This window comes from Excalfactoria chinensis, chromosome 2 (genome assembly GCF_039878825.1).
Source record: "Excalfactoria chinensis isolate bCotChi1 chromosome 2, bCotChi1.hap2, whole genome shotgun sequence".
Classification (NCBI taxonomy): domain Eukaryota; kingdom Metazoa; phylum Chordata; class Aves; order Galliformes; family Phasianidae; genus Excalfactoria; species Excalfactoria chinensis.
In genome coordinates, this window is record NC_092826.1 from 118,885,101 (window position 1) to 118,902,385 (window position 17,285).

Sequence of the window (17,285 nt, forward strand, 5' to 3'; positions counted from 1 at the left end):
GAGTGCAGATTTTACTGGTAAAAAGTGAGGCAAGTAAGTAATTTCTCTCTCTTTTCCATGTCCTTAGTCACTAAGTGTCTTGCCCCATTGAGCAACAGTTCCCTTCATTGTCTTTAGCTACTGATAGGCACTCAAAAGCATTTGGGACTCACTGTGTCCAGTACCAGCTGACCCCTGCTATTCTGACTCCATTGCTGTGTGCCCAAGCAGTGTTTCTGCATTTCTCCTGGGTAGCTGGCCCCCAGCTCACCTCCCTTTTTTACCTTCTGCATCTGAGCTCACTCCTGAGTGCCTCATTTATCCATGCTATTCATTTTATCCATAATTGCAACAGTAAGATTTGACACATACGACTTGTTAGGTTAACTGCTAGGTTGAATCCTCAGAGTTCTTCAAAGGCAGAAAACAGCTATTTTTAATTGTTTCTGCCTTTATCTCTAATTCAGAACTGCTTGCGTAAGGAAGTGTTTCAGGACACCCAGCTTCTTTAGGGAGCACACTGCAGTACTTCTGCAGAAGGCATTTGTTTTCTCTGTTTGTCTTATTTCTGTTGGTAATTGTTGCTGTGGGAGCTCTGGGGGCATGGAAGTTTAGGGGTGTTAAATTCTTCTGTAGGTGTTCTGTAGATGACAACCGTTCTTAAAAGTATGAAGACAGTGTATCCCAGTCAGGGAAAGTATCATTTATCCCTGACTCAAAATACCATTTGTGTTGGCAGAAAAAAAAAAACATTTCTAGTTTTCAGTATTTTTAATACATCTCATGTAATTTCCGATCACAATAGAATACTGAAGCGATCGTACAAGATGAGGTGATGTGTTTTGTCTTCTGCCTGTCTGTCACAGTAACATGCTTAAGGTCCTGCTAAAGTCAGTTGAATTTATATTCTCTTATTTTGTACTGCTCAGAAACTCATATCCATAAAAGATTTAAATGGGATTTTTATTAAAATACTAGAGTCGTAGAGTCATAGGGTATCTTGAGTTGGAAGAGACCCATAGGGATCATCAAGTCCAACTACTTTTACAAGTAATCAATTCTGATGGATAGTGCTTTTCTGCGTAATAATGCCCAGTGCCACTCCCTCATTTTGTGCAACAGTTATTTCTGTGATGCCAAAGAGATGGTAAACAATAGGGGTTAGTAAATGATCCTTTGAGGAAATGACACATCAGTTGTGGTAATGTTTATGATTACAATTCCTAGAAGGTATTTATCTCAGATTTGTGCCTTGGCTGATACTGCCAGCACAGCCCGCATGTCCAAAACTAGTCAGAAAACCTTCCAGTTTTTTTAATAATAACTTCATAAACTGGCTTCTGCTGTGTTGACCTGGAAGATGTTCTCAGTTGGCAGTACGTACCAAGCTCTCACCTGGCAGCTTTTGGTAACATCTGAGGTATTCCAGCTCTTCACATTATGGGTTTACAGCAGGGTGATAAACATGAAACTGAGTAGGAAAAGAGTTGAGTTATATTAGCTTGCATCCAGCATGCTCATTTGTGACTGTGTTCTCCTACATGAGAACCTGCCGTTCGGGAGGTGTATTTCCCAAAGAAGTCCATTACCTGAGAAGTTTTGCCACTCTTGTCTGCAAACTGCATTTGAATTGCTGGCTCGATGTTTGGAACGTGTTTTATTCCTCTAAGCTGATGGTGCTGAATCAGTTTCATGGATTGATTGGAGTAAACATATGCGAATAAAAGCATGTAGCAGCTCTTAAGGCAATGTCATTTTACAGCAGAAGACATTACGTCCCTCGCAAGCAAATGCCTGTGGTGTTTCTGAACGCTACAGAACCTGTTAGGTACTGCTAGAGCTCTGATTCCAAAGGGTTAAGTCTGTAGTAAAACCCAAGAAGAATGCAAAATGATCAAGAAATGACATGCTGCCTATTGTTTGTAGCTATAGGATCAAAATAACAATTATACATGCCAAATAAATTCTAAACCTGTAAAGGAGAAAAAGAGGGGGTGGCTGTAAGTACAGGTGCCAGAAGCATTAAATAACCCTCTCAGACAAGGTGCACCACTGTTGTCTTGAATGCTGCTAGGTCCCCCAGTCTGGCATTTTTCCCCTGCACCAGACAATGTGCATTCACTGCAGGAGACTCGGGTAAGCCTGCGTCTCCCAGACCTGCCGGCTCCTTGTGCCCAGCCCGACACAGAGGTGCCTTTGTCAGTATAATTACCCTCCCCTTGTAGTAGAAATAGTTTGTTTAGAGCCTTATTTGCAGGTAGAGCTGGTATAAGCAGGAATTAGCATGCTAAAGAACCTGCCCCAGCACGGACTTGGGCTTATTTATCAGAATCTTTGACAATCAAAGGTTGGTTTTGTGTTTGGTTTTGTTGTTGTTGTTTGTTTTTTTTTTAACCTCCATAGGTTTATTCAGTGAGATAGCATCCAAGATTAAGAGCTTTCAGGTTGTTAAGGAGCTCGAAGATGGGAGCCAAGCCGCTGTTGCATTAGGGAGGCACATGTCATGGTGTGTAGGATCTCCCAACAATTTCATGCCTGGCAGCTCTGCACCTTGGCTGCCAGAATAAACGCGAGCGGATGATCCTTACAGCTTTCTGGGGACTGATTAAAACCCCTTTTGGCTTTCAGCACGTTGTCCACATCAAATAGGTGCAAGAAGTAAAATAAATGTTGCTTTTGCTTTTCAAGATACTGCAGCCAATCTCCCTAAGCCTTCCTAATTGGCCTAGGCTGGTTGCGGATGATTAACTTGAAGTTAAACGAGGCCTGCTTTTAAACATGCTTTCCCAGACTTTAAGCAGAGCTATGGGGGGAAACTTTAGACTGTTGTGATATTGGAACAGGGCCAAATTGGGTTATTATTAAAGTGGATCCAAGTTTTGATCCAAGGTTTGTTTACACTCAGCCAACTTTAGTTGATGGACATCCATCCTCTCTGCGCACCTCAGTGTGCGTTATTAGTGATATTAGCAATAGACCATTTCTGACCGCTGAAAAAGGGCCTTTTAATGAAGGGGGAAGGATATTTAACAGCTCAGATTCTGCAGAGAGTTGCTTGCAGTCAGAGTTTGTGGATTTCCATACGTTATTTCAACTATGTAGAGACACTTCAGAGTATGAAAAAAAATGCGGAGGAAAATGTGCACAGAGTTTAATGGCAGCATTGCAAAGAAAATAGAAGTCATGTGCCCTGAGGGTAAACGCAGCGAGGAGATTTGCTCTGAGAAGTATGCTCTAAAAATAAATCCTTGAAGAAACCATCTCGGTCTGAGAATGTTTCATTAGTGAGTTTCGTAATTTTTCTGTCAGACGAATACAGTGCAGACATTTGATCATTAAGAAGTTGTTTTCTCATGCAGAGCTGGGTAAAATCCTAGCCTTTTTTTTTCTTTTTTTAAATGTAAGGCTTAAAGGTAAACTGTAAAACAGGCTTCTGTTGGAGCACAAGGCCAGAACTCCTGTGGAATGTTAACTGCAAGAGATCCACCTTTTGCTTGCCCTGTGGGTGAAGTGTATGGGCTAGATGGGTAATTCTGTGAGCCCAGCCTGGCACTGGCTTTGTTTTGTGCCTGGTAACTCGTTACTCGGCAGTGCTTTGACTACCTATGTGGCATTTTCTTTAAGTCCTGTTCAGCGTACCTGAGGAAGCTCTAACAAGAACCAGTGACTGGGAGCATAAATCAGGCCTATCCAATTACGCACTGAGGAAAACCTTCTTAGCGGCAAGAGAAATTAACCTTAGAATGGACCGCCAGGAAAAATGGTCAGTTCTTGGTCTGAGAAAGTCAGGAAAGAAGCTGAGAGAGGGTCAGGGACAGAAGGGGGTTCCAGCAGCTGATTTGCTCCTGGCAGCTACGCCCGTGCCATGCAGAACATCTGATGAGTGGATCTAATGGCTGGTTTTAGATAAAATCTTCATTTTCTCAGAGGTGTTCCTTGATTGCAAACTACGCTTCTTAGCATCTCCTGTGAACCGGCTGACAGGATCTGTTTTTACCGTAATCCCTCCTGCCTCACCTTGCCAAAAGGCATCTTTTCAGCTTTTCTGACACCTTGCAACCCTTGTGTGTTCACTGGATAACCAGCTTACATCAGCACTCCGTTTTCACTGCTATTACTGTACAAGCCAAACTTGCAGATATGTCCAGGCATGTAATTAGATTTAATTAAATTCCGTGCAAATTAGCATGTCACCTGTGAAATACCTGCTGCCAAGCCATGCTCCAGTAGGACTGTACACCAGAGAGCTGTAGCAACAAGGGCACCTCGAGAGGGCTTACTGAGGAACCTCAAGGAGTTTCACTGCAACTCCGCCCTAGCTTCAAAGCAAGCAGGCTTAGCCTCATCCACAAAGCATTTCCTTCTGAAGCTTGAAAGACTTCACCGGTTTTCCAAAGGCACCTTCCTGTTTCTGTCTGCCTTCCACACTCAGTCCTCATGCGTTCATGCTCTGGTGTCCAGGATCCCCATGTTGAGGGAAGGCAGACTGCAGGTCCCTTTGCTGTCGGAGCGTGGATGTTATTTGGTATTTCATTTTCATTGACCTACTGCAGTGGCTTTTTCCATTTCCTCTTGCTTGAAAAAAATTTCTTGCTTCTACCCCCACAGTTTTTCTTGGCTTTTTTACTGTCCTCTTATTTGAAGCCATTGTACTGTTAACTGCATTGGCTGTTTGTAGCACTGAAGCAAATCGGTAGCAAGAGCTGAAAAGCAAACTGTATCCCAAATCGTGTACTTCAAAAATCACAAATAAGTCTCTGTTATTGCTCTGTGAAAGGGTTGGTGTTACAGCCCTACTTAACCCTCTTTCCCCTGATACGTGTTGCGTTATCAATTGCAGTGTCTGTATAGATGTATGGATGAAACACTGTTTTCTTTGGAGAAAACAGACTAGTCCTGTGACTCATCTTCAAACATACCCTGAACTTCCTCTACAGGCACATGGCTCAAATGTCAACTGCTTACTATTCTGCAACGGTGTCACCAGAGCTTATGCCAACACACAACATTTTCTCTATTACCAATAAGTGTCTACACTATTAAGGAGTGAAGGAGAACAAGTAGACAAGATAAATATAATGATAGAAATTACTGAACCAAAAAACAATGTGTGCACGCTACTCAGCAGAGTGAAATACATCTATCTTACAAAAATTTGAGAGGAGAAATTGCTTTTTCTATAAGCCCTTAGTGACAAAACAAAAATTATAATGTTGCTCTGTTCTCCACTATTCATTTTCATCGCGTTAAGTTTGCTCATTCCCAAAACCTGTTCTCTTTTTCAACACAGGGCGCTAAGGCGTGTTTTTTGCGTGACATCCCCTTCTCTGCTATTTACTTTCCCTGTTATGCTCATTTGAAAGCTTCATTTGCCAATGAAGATGGAAGAGTCAGCCCTGGAAATCTGCTCTTGGCTGGGTCAATAGCTGGTAAGTGCCCAAACTGCTTTCTACGTGTGCCTGTGTTGCACCAGCAGTGCAGTAGTTAGAGCACATTTTGCAGCCTTGTGCCCAAATAACGTAAGGCTGCTATGCTAGAGAAATGATCTGAGCTTAAAAATATCCTACAAGTTTGGGGTATATTCATAATGTTTAGGGGGGGAAAAAGAAAAGAAAGATTGAAGTTTTGTTGTCATGTATTGTCTTGTGATGTTACTGTACTGTTGGCTTTGGCTGGCTGAATGACTGGCAGAGTTTTTTGTTGGAATGGTTTATAAATGAAATTACTGAAAATAAAGATATGGTGGGACGTGCACATCAGCCCTGCTTTGCCCCAAGAAGGCTGCGGGGAGGCCACAACAAGAACCCCACACCTCCAGCAATGGCTTGAACTCTAAACATGCAGGGCCAGCTTGGATGCACACCCGCACCCTCTGCCAACACATGTTGTGTCTGCTGTCTGTATTTGCTTCCTTTTTGTTGTCACTGGGGACACACACAACACAACACACACATCACCTGGTTGGATCTGCTGCTGTTTGCACTATTCACCAGATCAACCTGTTGTGCCATGGTGTTTTCTGAGGAGATGATGCTAGTATCAACAACAGGATATCTCTTTAATTTGCTCCATTTGCTTACTGCTCCCATCAACTTCCTTCTCCTCCCGTGCTCCTCTTTTGTCTCATTCTGATTGTGTGCTCCTCAGGGCAGCGACCTATAAATGTTTTATTTGTCTATGGAGTCTTTTGTGCTTTTTACACAACTCTACAAGCTGATTAAAAAAAAACAAAAACACACACAAAAGCCCAATAAAACTCATTTTATACAAAATATCCTCAGCAGTAAGGAGTGAGGAATAAGGAAATGGCAGTCAGTGTGTAGCAAGCAGAACTGTTTCTAAGTATGTCCTTTGGTTTTCCTTCAAAACACTGGTTGGCTTTTGAAGAACAAAAGTCCAGCTTTAAATTGAAGACTCAAACCAATATCCTGGTGTGGGTGAGGGTAAGCAGAGAGGAATTTCAGCCTCTCCAGAGTTCAGAAACCTTCACTGAGTTGTAGTGCTTGCCTGCCAGACTGACCAGCGTGCAAGTTCAGTGTGTGTGTCATTTTGGGGGGGGTCCAGGAGAGGAGGAGGAATTCTTTTGGTGATATGTCCTGGCTTCCATCTCTCCGACGCAGCGTGCAGAAGGATGCTGTGGTGCCTGAGGCCAGACCACACTGGTTTGGACAAAAGTTGTTACAGAATTATTAAGCCTTAAAAAAAAAAAAAAAAAAAGCTAAAAAAAAAAAGGAAAAAGAAAAGCAAAGGAGATTTATGCATCTACATCTGACCAAGTTGGTTTGGAACAGATGCAGAATGGAAAAGTAATAAAACCATAAGAGACGCTGTCTTCTGGGTACAGTCTCGATGCCTATTTTTTCTTTCTTTCTTTTTATTCCTAATTCTAACCATGGGATGATTTCAGAGATTTTGCCTGTTGGTAATTTGGCATTTTTTACTTTCAGCTGATTATCTGCCAGGGTAAATTTAAATCTTCCTCCAAGTGTTCTGCTGGGGATGTCAGCTGTGACTTTGCAGCTGAGCAATCTGCCGTTCCTAATGAGAAAAACGAACCTTCTTTTAACCTTAGCTCTCGTGCCTTGCTGAGCGTGCATGGCGTTATCAGTTCTTGGTAATGCTGTTGTGTGGGGATATGGGCAGTGTGTGTACAAGCTCCTCTAGCACAGTGTGCAGCCAGAGTGCCAGGAACCGCAGTGAGGCGTGAAGAGGAAAGGGAAAGATCGACCTCACCTCCAAAAACATTGTGCTTATTGACTATGCAAGTTTCTGGTTAGCACTGAAAAATCCAGCCTATGCCTCCCAGCTTGACAGGAAGCCTGTGATACGGTTTTTCCTCTAGGAGAAGCTTTCTCTGGGTGAGGCCACATCCACAACGGCTGCCTCCTGTTGCTTGTTTTCCTTCCCAGCTTTGCAAACCTTGCGTGCCGGGTTCTGCTAATGTAAGGATGAAGGTTACCCCTGGGGAACTGCTGTCTGTAGTATATGGAACAAGTCAGCGATACCAACCCAAAGGTTTTTCTGTCTCCAGGTATGCCTGCGGCCTCTCTGGTGACTCCTGCAGATGTCATCAAAACAAGGCTACAGGTAGCAGCCCGGGCAGGGCAGACCACGTACAGCGGCGTTGTAGATTGCTTTGTGAAGATCCTTCGAGAGGAAGGTCCAAAGGCTCTATGGAAAGGAGCAGGAGGTGTGGAAAACAGCTTTGACTACTCATGTTCTCTTTTTTGTTTTGCTTTGGTTTCGTGTCTCTTAAGGCCTGTTTTGTTTTCTTTCAAGCTCGTGTGTTTCGATCATCTCCCCAGTTTGGTGTAACTCTGGTGACTTATGAACTACTGCAGAGATGGTTTTATGTGGACTTCGGGGGCGTGTAAGTATGTGGTGTGTGAATCTGCCTGGGAACCCACAGTTGCACTGGGATCTCCATGTGTCTTTGGGTAGAATTGGGGTCTAACTATTACATAGGGGACATTGCAAAGGTTTGTCTGTGTTATTTGAGCCAAGTTACCTCTGGTGGAGGATAGGATGATACTCCACCATCTGTATCACAACAAGGCATTGCCACATTTTATGTCACCATTTTGATTTGGGGACATGTGTTAGTATAAATGGAGACAGCGAAAGGCTAAATAACAGGGTGGGGGTAAAACTGCTGGGGACGTGTCATGCTTACCGAGTCAGGATGCACTCTGTGTTAGTCCTCATCAGTGTGGTGGAGGAGCTGCATCCCTTATCAAGCAGGGTATTTGGCATACAGGAGGGTCTATAGGGTGTCACTGAATCCAAATACTATTTGTTGGAGCCTCAGCTCTGCCTTCTTTGAGGACAGTACATAGAGATGTGCATACTGCTGTTTTAACACGATTACCAGCTGCAGCTCCAGCTGTTTATGAAGCTTTGGGGACAACAGAATGCTACCAAAGAAGTTATTTAAACTCTACCAAGATACTGGATTGGGTGCATGCTGTAGCAGAGACTTCTGAACTTCACAATGCATTTTTAATTGATGCACTGAAAGATTTGTCCGTCCTCCATCTCAATTAGTGCAAAAACTCTTGACTGTTCTGGAAGGTTGTAGCATTAAATTCAGTTACTTGGTAGGAAGAGCGCTCAGATACCTCATTCAGCTTGCTTTACTGAGAAGAGTTCTGTGAATATTGCTTTCATGCTAAGGAAATTAATTTCTTCTTATTGTTTTGCAGAAAACCAGTTGGATCGGATCCAGTTCCTAAATCTAGGATCACTCTCCCTGCTCCTAACCCTGACCATGTCGGTGGTTACAAATTGGCAGTTGCCACTTTTGCAGGGATTGAAAACAAGTTTGGACTTTACCTACCTCGGTTTAAGCCATCGCCACCTACCTCAAAGGCTGCTGCAGCAGTAGGACCCTAAGCTTATTGCTGTAGGCTTTTTGTTATTAGTTGGGAAAGAGCCACTTTTCTAATTGGTTAATACTTTTGTTCCTTTAGCTTCACATCGTATAACAGTTTGGCTTCATTTGAGTTTTAAGGCAGTTCTCATCTTCAACGTAATCATTTGTCTTTGTGCTTCCTTAACCAGATCACTGTGAAATTCTTACCAGTCGTTTTAAGTTTGGGACCATGAATGTATCTGTCCACATCTGACATGAGCTTGTGTTGGGAAGACACTAATTTTAGGTTCCGTTTATTGGGGAGGGTTGGGCGAGAGCTGCGTGAACCAGATCATCTTACAGACAGTGCTCAGTTGCAGCTTCCCGGGGCGGATGTCACACACGTTGTCACTCAGATGGAAGACAAACTGAGTGGGTATCACGGTGCTCAAAGCGGAGTGATTTTGACTGTACATGTAAACTGGTGACCAACTTAGTGCGTGTCTGTAGAGGTCAGCAGATATAGCCCTGGTACCTGAGTCTGTACAGCTTCAACTTTTTAAATATGTACACGCACAAGTTCTGTTTCTGGATTGTATTATGAAGCTTTTATGTGGAACATGTTTTTGTAATGGAAACCACATTTATAAATGTTTAGCCGTTGTATTATGTTACCAGTATCAAAATGCTCAAAAGAAAGTGTTATTGTCCATAGTCTTTGCACTTTATGGCAGTACTTTTGGCATTCTACTACACATACAAGGAAATTTCATGACTAGGTGCCTATCTTGGGTTGCTGGTGTTTGGAATTCAGTTTGTATATGCACTCTAGTAAAACGCTGCTTGTTTAAATAGCTGCAATAGAAAATTCATGCACTGTATCAATGGTACCTGCCTTAACTGCTGGCTTGTATTTGGCAAATAGGTGGTTTCAGATTCTTATTTACTTCATTGAGTCCACAGAGATTAAAATACTCTAAAAGAAAAGATTTTACTTAATTTTTTGGTGCCTTGCACAGTGTTTAGAAAATGATGTATTTATGAAGATAGTAATAAACCTTTCAAACAGACGCACATGGTATTCTGTGATGGAAATGGGACAGTACGTCCAAAAGCTTTGGTCAACTTCATTTATATAAGTTTAAGTTAATATTCGGGCTTTTAGGCTATAAAAATGCCTGCAGTTTGGGAAGAAAGCTGTCTGTGTCCGTGTGCATAGAAAAGAGACACGTTGGTGTAGATGTCATACAAAAGACATTTTACTTCAGTCGGAAAGCAGGATTGAAGTAGGCCTTTCTGCTTGGGGTTTTTATTTTTCCTTTCATAGTCACAGAATCACAGACTGGCTTAGGCTGGGCTGGAAGGGACCTTAATGATCACCTCATCCCAACCTTCTCCCACCATGGCCAGGGACACCTTCCCCTAAATCAGGCTGCTCAGGGCCCCATCCAGCCTGGCCCTGAACACCTTGTGGGATGGGGCATCCACAGCTTCCCTGGGCAGTCTGTGCCATCACCTCACCACCCACTGGGTGAATAATTACTTCCTAATATCTATCTAAATCTCCCTTCTTTCCATTTAAAGTTGTTATTCCTTGTCCTATTACTACAGGCCCTTGTAAAAAAGTCTTTCTTCAGCTTTCCTGTAGGCCCCCTTTAGGTATTGGAAAGCAATGACGAGGTCTCCTCTTTTCCAAGCTGAATAAGCCCAGCTCCCTCAGCCTGTCTTCATAGGTGAGCTGCTCCAGCCCTCTGATGCAGCCCAGGATCTGGTTGGCTTTCTGAGCATGTAAGTGCACATTGCCAGGTCATGTTGAGCATCTCATCAGCCAACACCCCTAAATCCTTCTTCTCCTGGCTTCTCTCAGTCCAGTCTCCTCCCAGCCTGTATTCATACTTGGGATTGACACAACTCAGGTGCAGGTCCACCTGTCGAAGCCACCTATCTTCAATGTAGAGACAAGGATGTTGTGCGATGTGGTATCAAATGCTTCCTTTGCACAAGTCCAGATAGGTGATGTCAGCTGCTCTTTTCCACCAGTGCTATAACCCTGTCACAGAAGCACTGAACTTGTAAATGTGTTGTTCTGAGTACCTGGGCAATAGAAGTTATTGCTGAGTGTCTTCTGTGCTACCTCTTAAGACAAGAATTCGGTGTTTACAGAAGAACGCTTGTTTTCTTTTGAGAGATGGGAGGCGCTGTCTGCAGCATGGATTGTAGAATGAAAGCACACAGATGCAGAATACGTAGGTGGGTAGCACTGTGTTGTATTGCTGTGCTGAAATACCGAAGTTGCTGTATTACTGCGTTAGTGTTTGGGTCGTTGTAAGAATTTCCATGGGAAAGCAGCAGCTCATGGAAGACTTTTGAGTGCTGAGCTGCTCCTTTTGTGCTTTTGGGTCAGTGCCTGCCCATGTGTGCACATCCAGGTGGCAGCCGCTTCATTCTTGAGCAGCGTGGGGGTGAGGTGGGATGGGATGGGATGGGATGGGATGGGATGGGATGTCCTGGGCTTTTGCAGCCAGGACACATCTCTGTTAGCAGAGCCAGAGACAGAAGGGTGAAGTGCTTGTGATGGCCTCCCTGATGGACAGCACAGCTCACATTACTCAGAGCAGCTCTGCCCAGAGATGCTCTGCCTGTGTGTTCTGTCAGCTTCCTCCAGACACAAAAGGATGCAAAAGCTGACAGGCCAAGAAACTGTCAGATTGCCCAAGAAGCAGAAGGCCCAGCGGACAACATTGAGATGTTTGTTATCTTTGGGTTTCTGGGTGAGTTATGCAAAGTGTTGGAAGGAACAGGGTAAAGTGTAACCTTGCTTGCTTCCTGCAGCCCAGCCAAGCCCCACTCAGCCAAAAAGAGAACTGCTTTAATACTGGTGATGTTCCCTATTTGGAGCATCTCAGGCAGCCACCTCTGTTCCTGTTTGTGTGCCCAGCAGGAGCTGAGGGATATTCTGCCTGTCCCTGGGGAAGGGGGTTGGTTTAAGCTGCCTTAAGACTGACAGTGGGGATGCTTTCATGACCATAAATACCACAGGCTTCCTAAAGAACCTGGGCAGGTTTCTATAAACCTGCTAAAAATAGGGAACCTGACAAACCGCTCTGCATCTGACTTAGGAGGGGACGGGCTGCTTGGGCCACCTCTGCTGTGCTGTGCTGGGTGATGGCTGAGCTCAGTGCTGTGCCTGAGCATGGTGTGAGACTCTGTGGCACCTCTGAAGGCCACTTTATGAGTGCACAGAGAACAGAAACAGAAGCAGAGTGCTTGGGCAGTGAACACTTCTCCATAGAAGACCTCAAGAGATCACTGAGTCTAACCCTGTGCTAATGCAGGTGCCCTGCAATGGGTCACACAGGTAGGCATCCAGATGGGTCTTGAATATCTCCATAGAAGGAGACTCCACAGCCTCTCTATGGACAGCCTGTTCCAGTTCTCCATCACCCTCACCATGAAGAAGTTCTTCTGCATATTAGCATGGAACTTCCCCTCACTTTGATACCAAAAACTGAAGGTAAAGTGGAAGCAACAGAAGCGAATTTCCTGCTGCCAATGCACTGCTTACAATGAACAGGAAAGAAGGCTGTGGTTGAGCCCATTGCACCCATGTGGGGTACACACACTTGGGTGTGGGTTCACTGTGTGAGGGTGATGGGCAGAGTGCCCTTGGCCTGTCACAGGCTCTGATGGACATCCACATGCATGTGTGTGTGTGTGTGTGTGTGTGTGTGCCCCCAGATGGCTGACTGTAATGGCCAGCCATTCTGCACTGCTTCGGGTCCCACATCTGCAGGCACAGGGATGTTCCACCCTCCCGTGAGAGAGAAACCCAGCCCACGGTTCAGAATGTGACTGGTGCCAGGTGGCATTAGCCGATACAGCAGACCGTGATCACAGCCCATGACTGCATGGAGGTGGGCTTCCCTGTGAACATAATCATTACTGCCTGACTCCAGTGCTTCCTGCTGTGATGGCCCACCTGTCTGCCCAGGGGACACTGAAGACCCTCTGCCACACACAGGTGTCACCGCAGTGCGTGCTGCCAGCGCAGCCTGTGCCCTGCTGCCTTGTTCCGGCCATGAATTCCTTGTAAAGGAGAATGTTCCCTTGTCTCCTACCCAGACCTGACTCTTAGGACAGCTGGAGGAGACCTTGTTTTCTCTATTCCTGTGCTGTGTGCGCAGGTAACCGTGCACCGTAGGGGTGGGGAGGAAGCCAAGCCTAGAAGCTGGCATGGATTAGTTTCTACAACCCATGGCTGGCCAGCCCTGCAGCTCAGTGCACTCACACAGCAGCTGCAGCAGCGCTCTGCAAGTCAGCAAAGCCCCCATTTCCCAGTGCCCGGTAATGAATGTGCTGAGCGCTGCTGGCAGGGAAGGATTAACCACACTGCGACAGAACAGGCTGGATACATTTTATTGGCAACGCTAGTGTCATACTGGGGAACCACAACCCTTTGTCAGACTGTTAGTGTTAACTTGCATGACAAGTATCAGTGACCGACTGTATGTGAAATATTGTTAAAGTGCCTAGAAATAATGGGCGTCTGAAAAAAAAAGGAAAGGAAACGCACCCCATCCACTCAAGCCAACCTTTATAGATCTTACATCTTAAGCACAACTGATGTACTGTAATTGTTACGCGGACTTTAATGTAACCTCTACAGCAGCACACAGACAATGCAGTTCTCTCATTATGCACATGCTTTAGGATCGTTTATTTTAATGCTTTCAAATAAATATGTTCCATGCAGCACACCGCAATAAATAAGGAGCAGCAACTTTCGTATAGTACATCCATTCATAATGTAAGTCACCATGTGAAACACCACATCTAAAGCCTTTGGCCCAGTCCCATACAGTGAAGCACACCACATCTGCACATAATCATATCTGGCTTCATATGGATTTAATAGGACTACGCCAGAAGGGCAATGTGAGCACAAGTTTAACCAGGGGTTCCTAGCTATTAAATACAGCTACTAAGTAGTTAAAAGGCAACAACTAAACCCATAAAGGGTTGATTTGTCTTTTTCTTTCTTACTTTTCGGACAGAAATATAAAGTATGAAAATGCTCTGGATATTTTCAGCCCCGTGTAAAGCCGTGTGATTAACATGGAATGCTCTGAGCAATACTGGCACGCACGCTGGCATCGGCGGCCGCAGCACGACGGGCTCGTCAGGTAAGGCCGCTTCTCTTCCTCTACGCCGCCAGCTCCACAGCCCCCTCCTCCTCGCTGTCCGCCCGGTTGGCGCGGATCTCCACCAGGGTCCGAGCGAAACGTGTCCATTCGTCGTTGTGTGGGACCGCCAGCTGGGGAGAGAATGGACAGGGATGATGGCCCCGGGCTGAGGCACAGCTCCAGCCACAGCCCATGGCCGCCCATGTTGACCCGCAGTGCTGTACCATCCTGTCACAAAGCCACTGTTCTCACATCCAGATCTGGTGGCAGAGGGAAAAGCTTCTCTCCCTGCAGGATTCCGGGGAGAGGTTGTTTGCTTAAGCATTGCTGCAGAATCAATCCCTCTGTTAATCCTTCTGATTCTTCCATACTATGACAAGCTCGATCTCTATGACACATCCATGTGTTTCACAGCACACACATGGCCAAGAGTAATTGTTTGCAGGACCGTGTGTACAAGGTAACAGAGCTTTTACAGCGCTGTACTGAAACCATGTTCCTGAAGTTCATTAAAGCCCTTAATAGGAAAATAAATACATTCTGTTATCTTAGTTACCCTCCACTACGTTAAGGAATTTATCATTAGGAAACATGCACTACAAGGGGAATGTTGAGCCAACTGAAGGCTGCCCTGCCGGCCGGCCTCTGTTTTGAAATTGACTTGTAAGATCTGTTTCCATTCAATAGCGCTGATGTTCCTAGTGAAGAGCTCTTGAACGTTAGGCTCCAAGATGAGCCTGTAACCCCCACAGCAGAACTTCCTGATAAAGCCCAGCAGTGAGATGACAAAAGAGCAGTCATTTCTAGTTGGATCCAACACGGCAGTTTCTGGAAGACAACACACACTGAGACAGTCTGTACTGGAGTACAAGCAAATCGTTCTCATCCCCTTCCCTCCCAGCAGCAGTCCGTATGGCCAGAGGCTGAGCAAAAGTGCTTTACATAAACTGGGAAAGCCCAGCCTGGGCAAGAACTTACATAAAAGCCTAATGTTAACCCTGTGTGTACACTGCTGCAAGTTCAGAGTTGGTTGCGCGGGTGGGTATTGGCAGTACCTCCTTGTATCTCAATGAAGTCACTGAGATTTACAACTACTATGCACCTAACTGTGTCTCTGCAGCCTATCTGGGCAATGACCAAGCATATGTTTTAATGTTTCCCAGATACAGAGCATATACCAACAACTCAGCCCTGTTATATGAAGGGCTGGTGTACTGTAGTTTTATTTTGCTTATTGAAATATTGAAATATAACACGTTTTACCATCTACTGAGGTTGCAGACCAAAAAAGCACCATCTGTGTGAAAGCTACCAGCCCTCAATTTGTCTCCACCTCCCACTTCTGCATTTTTCTCTTTGACATTTGGAATGGAGACCAGAGTTCCAGGAGCAAACCATGGGAGCCAGCCGTCTCTTTCACACACACACAGATGCGGATCTGCTGTGGTCTTCAGTTGAAAGAGAGCTCTGTTCTTTGAAGAGCATTGAGCAGAAGGAAACATCAAGATGAAGGTCACTCTAAGCAGAAGGAAATGTTAACATCAAGATGAAGGTCACTCTAAGCAGAAGGAAATGTTAACATCAAAATGAAGGTCACTCCACCAACAGACAGGCACCTGTTGCAAAGGTTTGGTCACACATGCACCTACACAAACGCCTGCAGAATAAGCTAAGAGACAATGTGAAGGTCCTCCCTTTAGAGATGAAGCCAAAACCATCTGTGCATCAAATACTGCGTTACCAATGCTGGTGTCCTAAAGGACTTTATTTCTCATGATGTGCACGGCGCTACCATTTGTCAAACCAAGTGAAAACATTAAATAAGTCTCTGTTATGTCGAGTAGTGAAATTACAGTGGAACAATATATTAGGCAAAGGATTCAGCGAATTTAATAAAGCCTCATTTCTTGTTGCCTTTTTAAATCCCCAGTGGCTTTGCATTGTATTAAGTGGCTCAAGATGACAATACATCAAAAGAAGAAAAAAAAAAGGAATGTATTTATTACACTGCGATGATTTAATTCCCTTTACACCACAGCACAGCCACAGACAAATAAATCAAAGCCCGAACGACAACAATCTGAAAACTGAACATCCTCCCTGCAAATGTCGATGTATGGCTGACTAACAGCTTTAGGAGGGCTCCGACCTTTTTTAAGGCCTCAGGTGACAAAACAAGGACTGAAGACCGTTAGCACACGGATGAAAACACTCAGTGTCCACGTGCTATCTAATTACTTGGATATTTGTTTTATTTCACCGTATTGCATCATGCCTTCAGTGAAAGGGAGAGTTCTGCTAATAGTCTGGTAGCAGAACAAACCTCTCTAATATAAATCCCTCGGGGATGAAGGGCAAAGCCAAGGGAAAACAGACTTTTATTCTTCTTTCTATCAAGTCCCTAGTGCTGAACCACACAAGTTATAAGACAAAAGACCACAAACAAAAACGAAAGCATCCACAAACTCCAGTTCAAATTCTTGTATGAATTAATGCTCCCAGTCACTGTCAGTTAAAGTTCCTTCAGCCCAGTACTCACACCGATAACTGCTGAAGGCCCGACTGAAATGGGCCAAACTCCCCATTTCAGCCTTCCTGCTGCAGTAGTTGTACTGCAAGTCCCAGGGCGAGGGTGGAAGGAAATAAGTGTATAGGAGAAGGGCAGGGATTGGAGCTGTTTAGGGGTTTCTTACTAACATGCCATTTCTCTGTCCACTTCCAGTTACTCCAAAGCAGCACGTGTTGAGTTCCAGCAGTCACAAGCGCTACACAGAGTGGAAATGTTCACCAAAGCATAAGGCAATATAATAACTTATATTAGCATTTGGGTCATAAGGTTATTTGAATGAACTGACACCATGCTATGGAGCAGAACAAGAAAATAAATGTTATTAAGTGTTCTCCTTTGATCCCTTCACAAGGAAACGTAAGCACTACCTGCAGCTAATTAATTACCAGAATTACTCACACTGCTTTAGCTTAAATACCGCACTGCATTTAGGTTGCATCAGATAGCAGTTCTAATGAGGAAAACCAGTATTACCAAAGCAACGTGGTGAGTTAAGCCAAACTTTGTCAGTTCAGATGTCAGGAGCTGTTCAGTCTTCTATCCGGCTTTGAAAATATCAAAAGAGTTCAGGCTGTGAGTATGACTACAAGTTTATGCATCCACATGAACCTGCTCCTGCTTGTGGAGTTACGTGTGCTCGGCTGGCTACAGGTAGTGCAAGAAAACATGAAGATGCTAAGATGTTGATTCTTTCTTTTATAGG

The 17,285-nt window shown here is 44.6% G+C and overlaps 2 protein-coding genes across 23 annotated transcripts in view; one reads left to right on the plus strand and one right to left on the minus strand.

Annotated features, from left to right (window-relative positions):
* The window catches only part of SLC25A13 (solute carrier family 25 member 13), a 140,917-nt gene extending 131,020 nt beyond the window's left edge, over nt 1-9,897 (plus strand). For all 4 annotated transcript variants that reach the window (XM_072327669.1, XM_072327667.1, XM_072327668.1 and 1 more), the window contains 4 exons: nt 5,270-5,408; nt 7,511-7,669; nt 7,759-7,849; nt 8,682-9,897. In XM_072327669.1, the coding sequence (XP_072183770.1) occupies nt 5,270-5,408; nt 7,511-7,669; nt 7,759-7,849; nt 8,682-8,871 (579 nt within the window). In that variant the 3' untranslated portion in view covers nt 8,872-9,897. The remainder of the gene's footprint in view (nt 1-5,269; nt 5,409-7,510; nt 7,670-7,758; nt 7,850-8,681) is intronic.
* Nucleotides 9,898-13,227: 3,330 nt separating this feature from the next.
* DYNC1I1 (dynein cytoplasmic 1 intermediate chain 1) overlaps nt 13,228-17,285 on the minus strand; it is a 179,681-nt gene continuing 175,623 nt past the window's right edge. For all 19 annotated transcript variants that reach the window (XM_072327812.1, XM_072327809.1, XM_072327807.1 and 16 more), the window contains one exon: nt 13,228-14,144. In XM_072327812.1, coding sequence (XP_072183913.1) covers nt 14,034-14,144 — 111 coding nt within the window. In that variant the 3' untranslated portion in view covers nt 13,228-14,033. The remainder of the gene's footprint in view (nt 14,145-17,285) is intronic.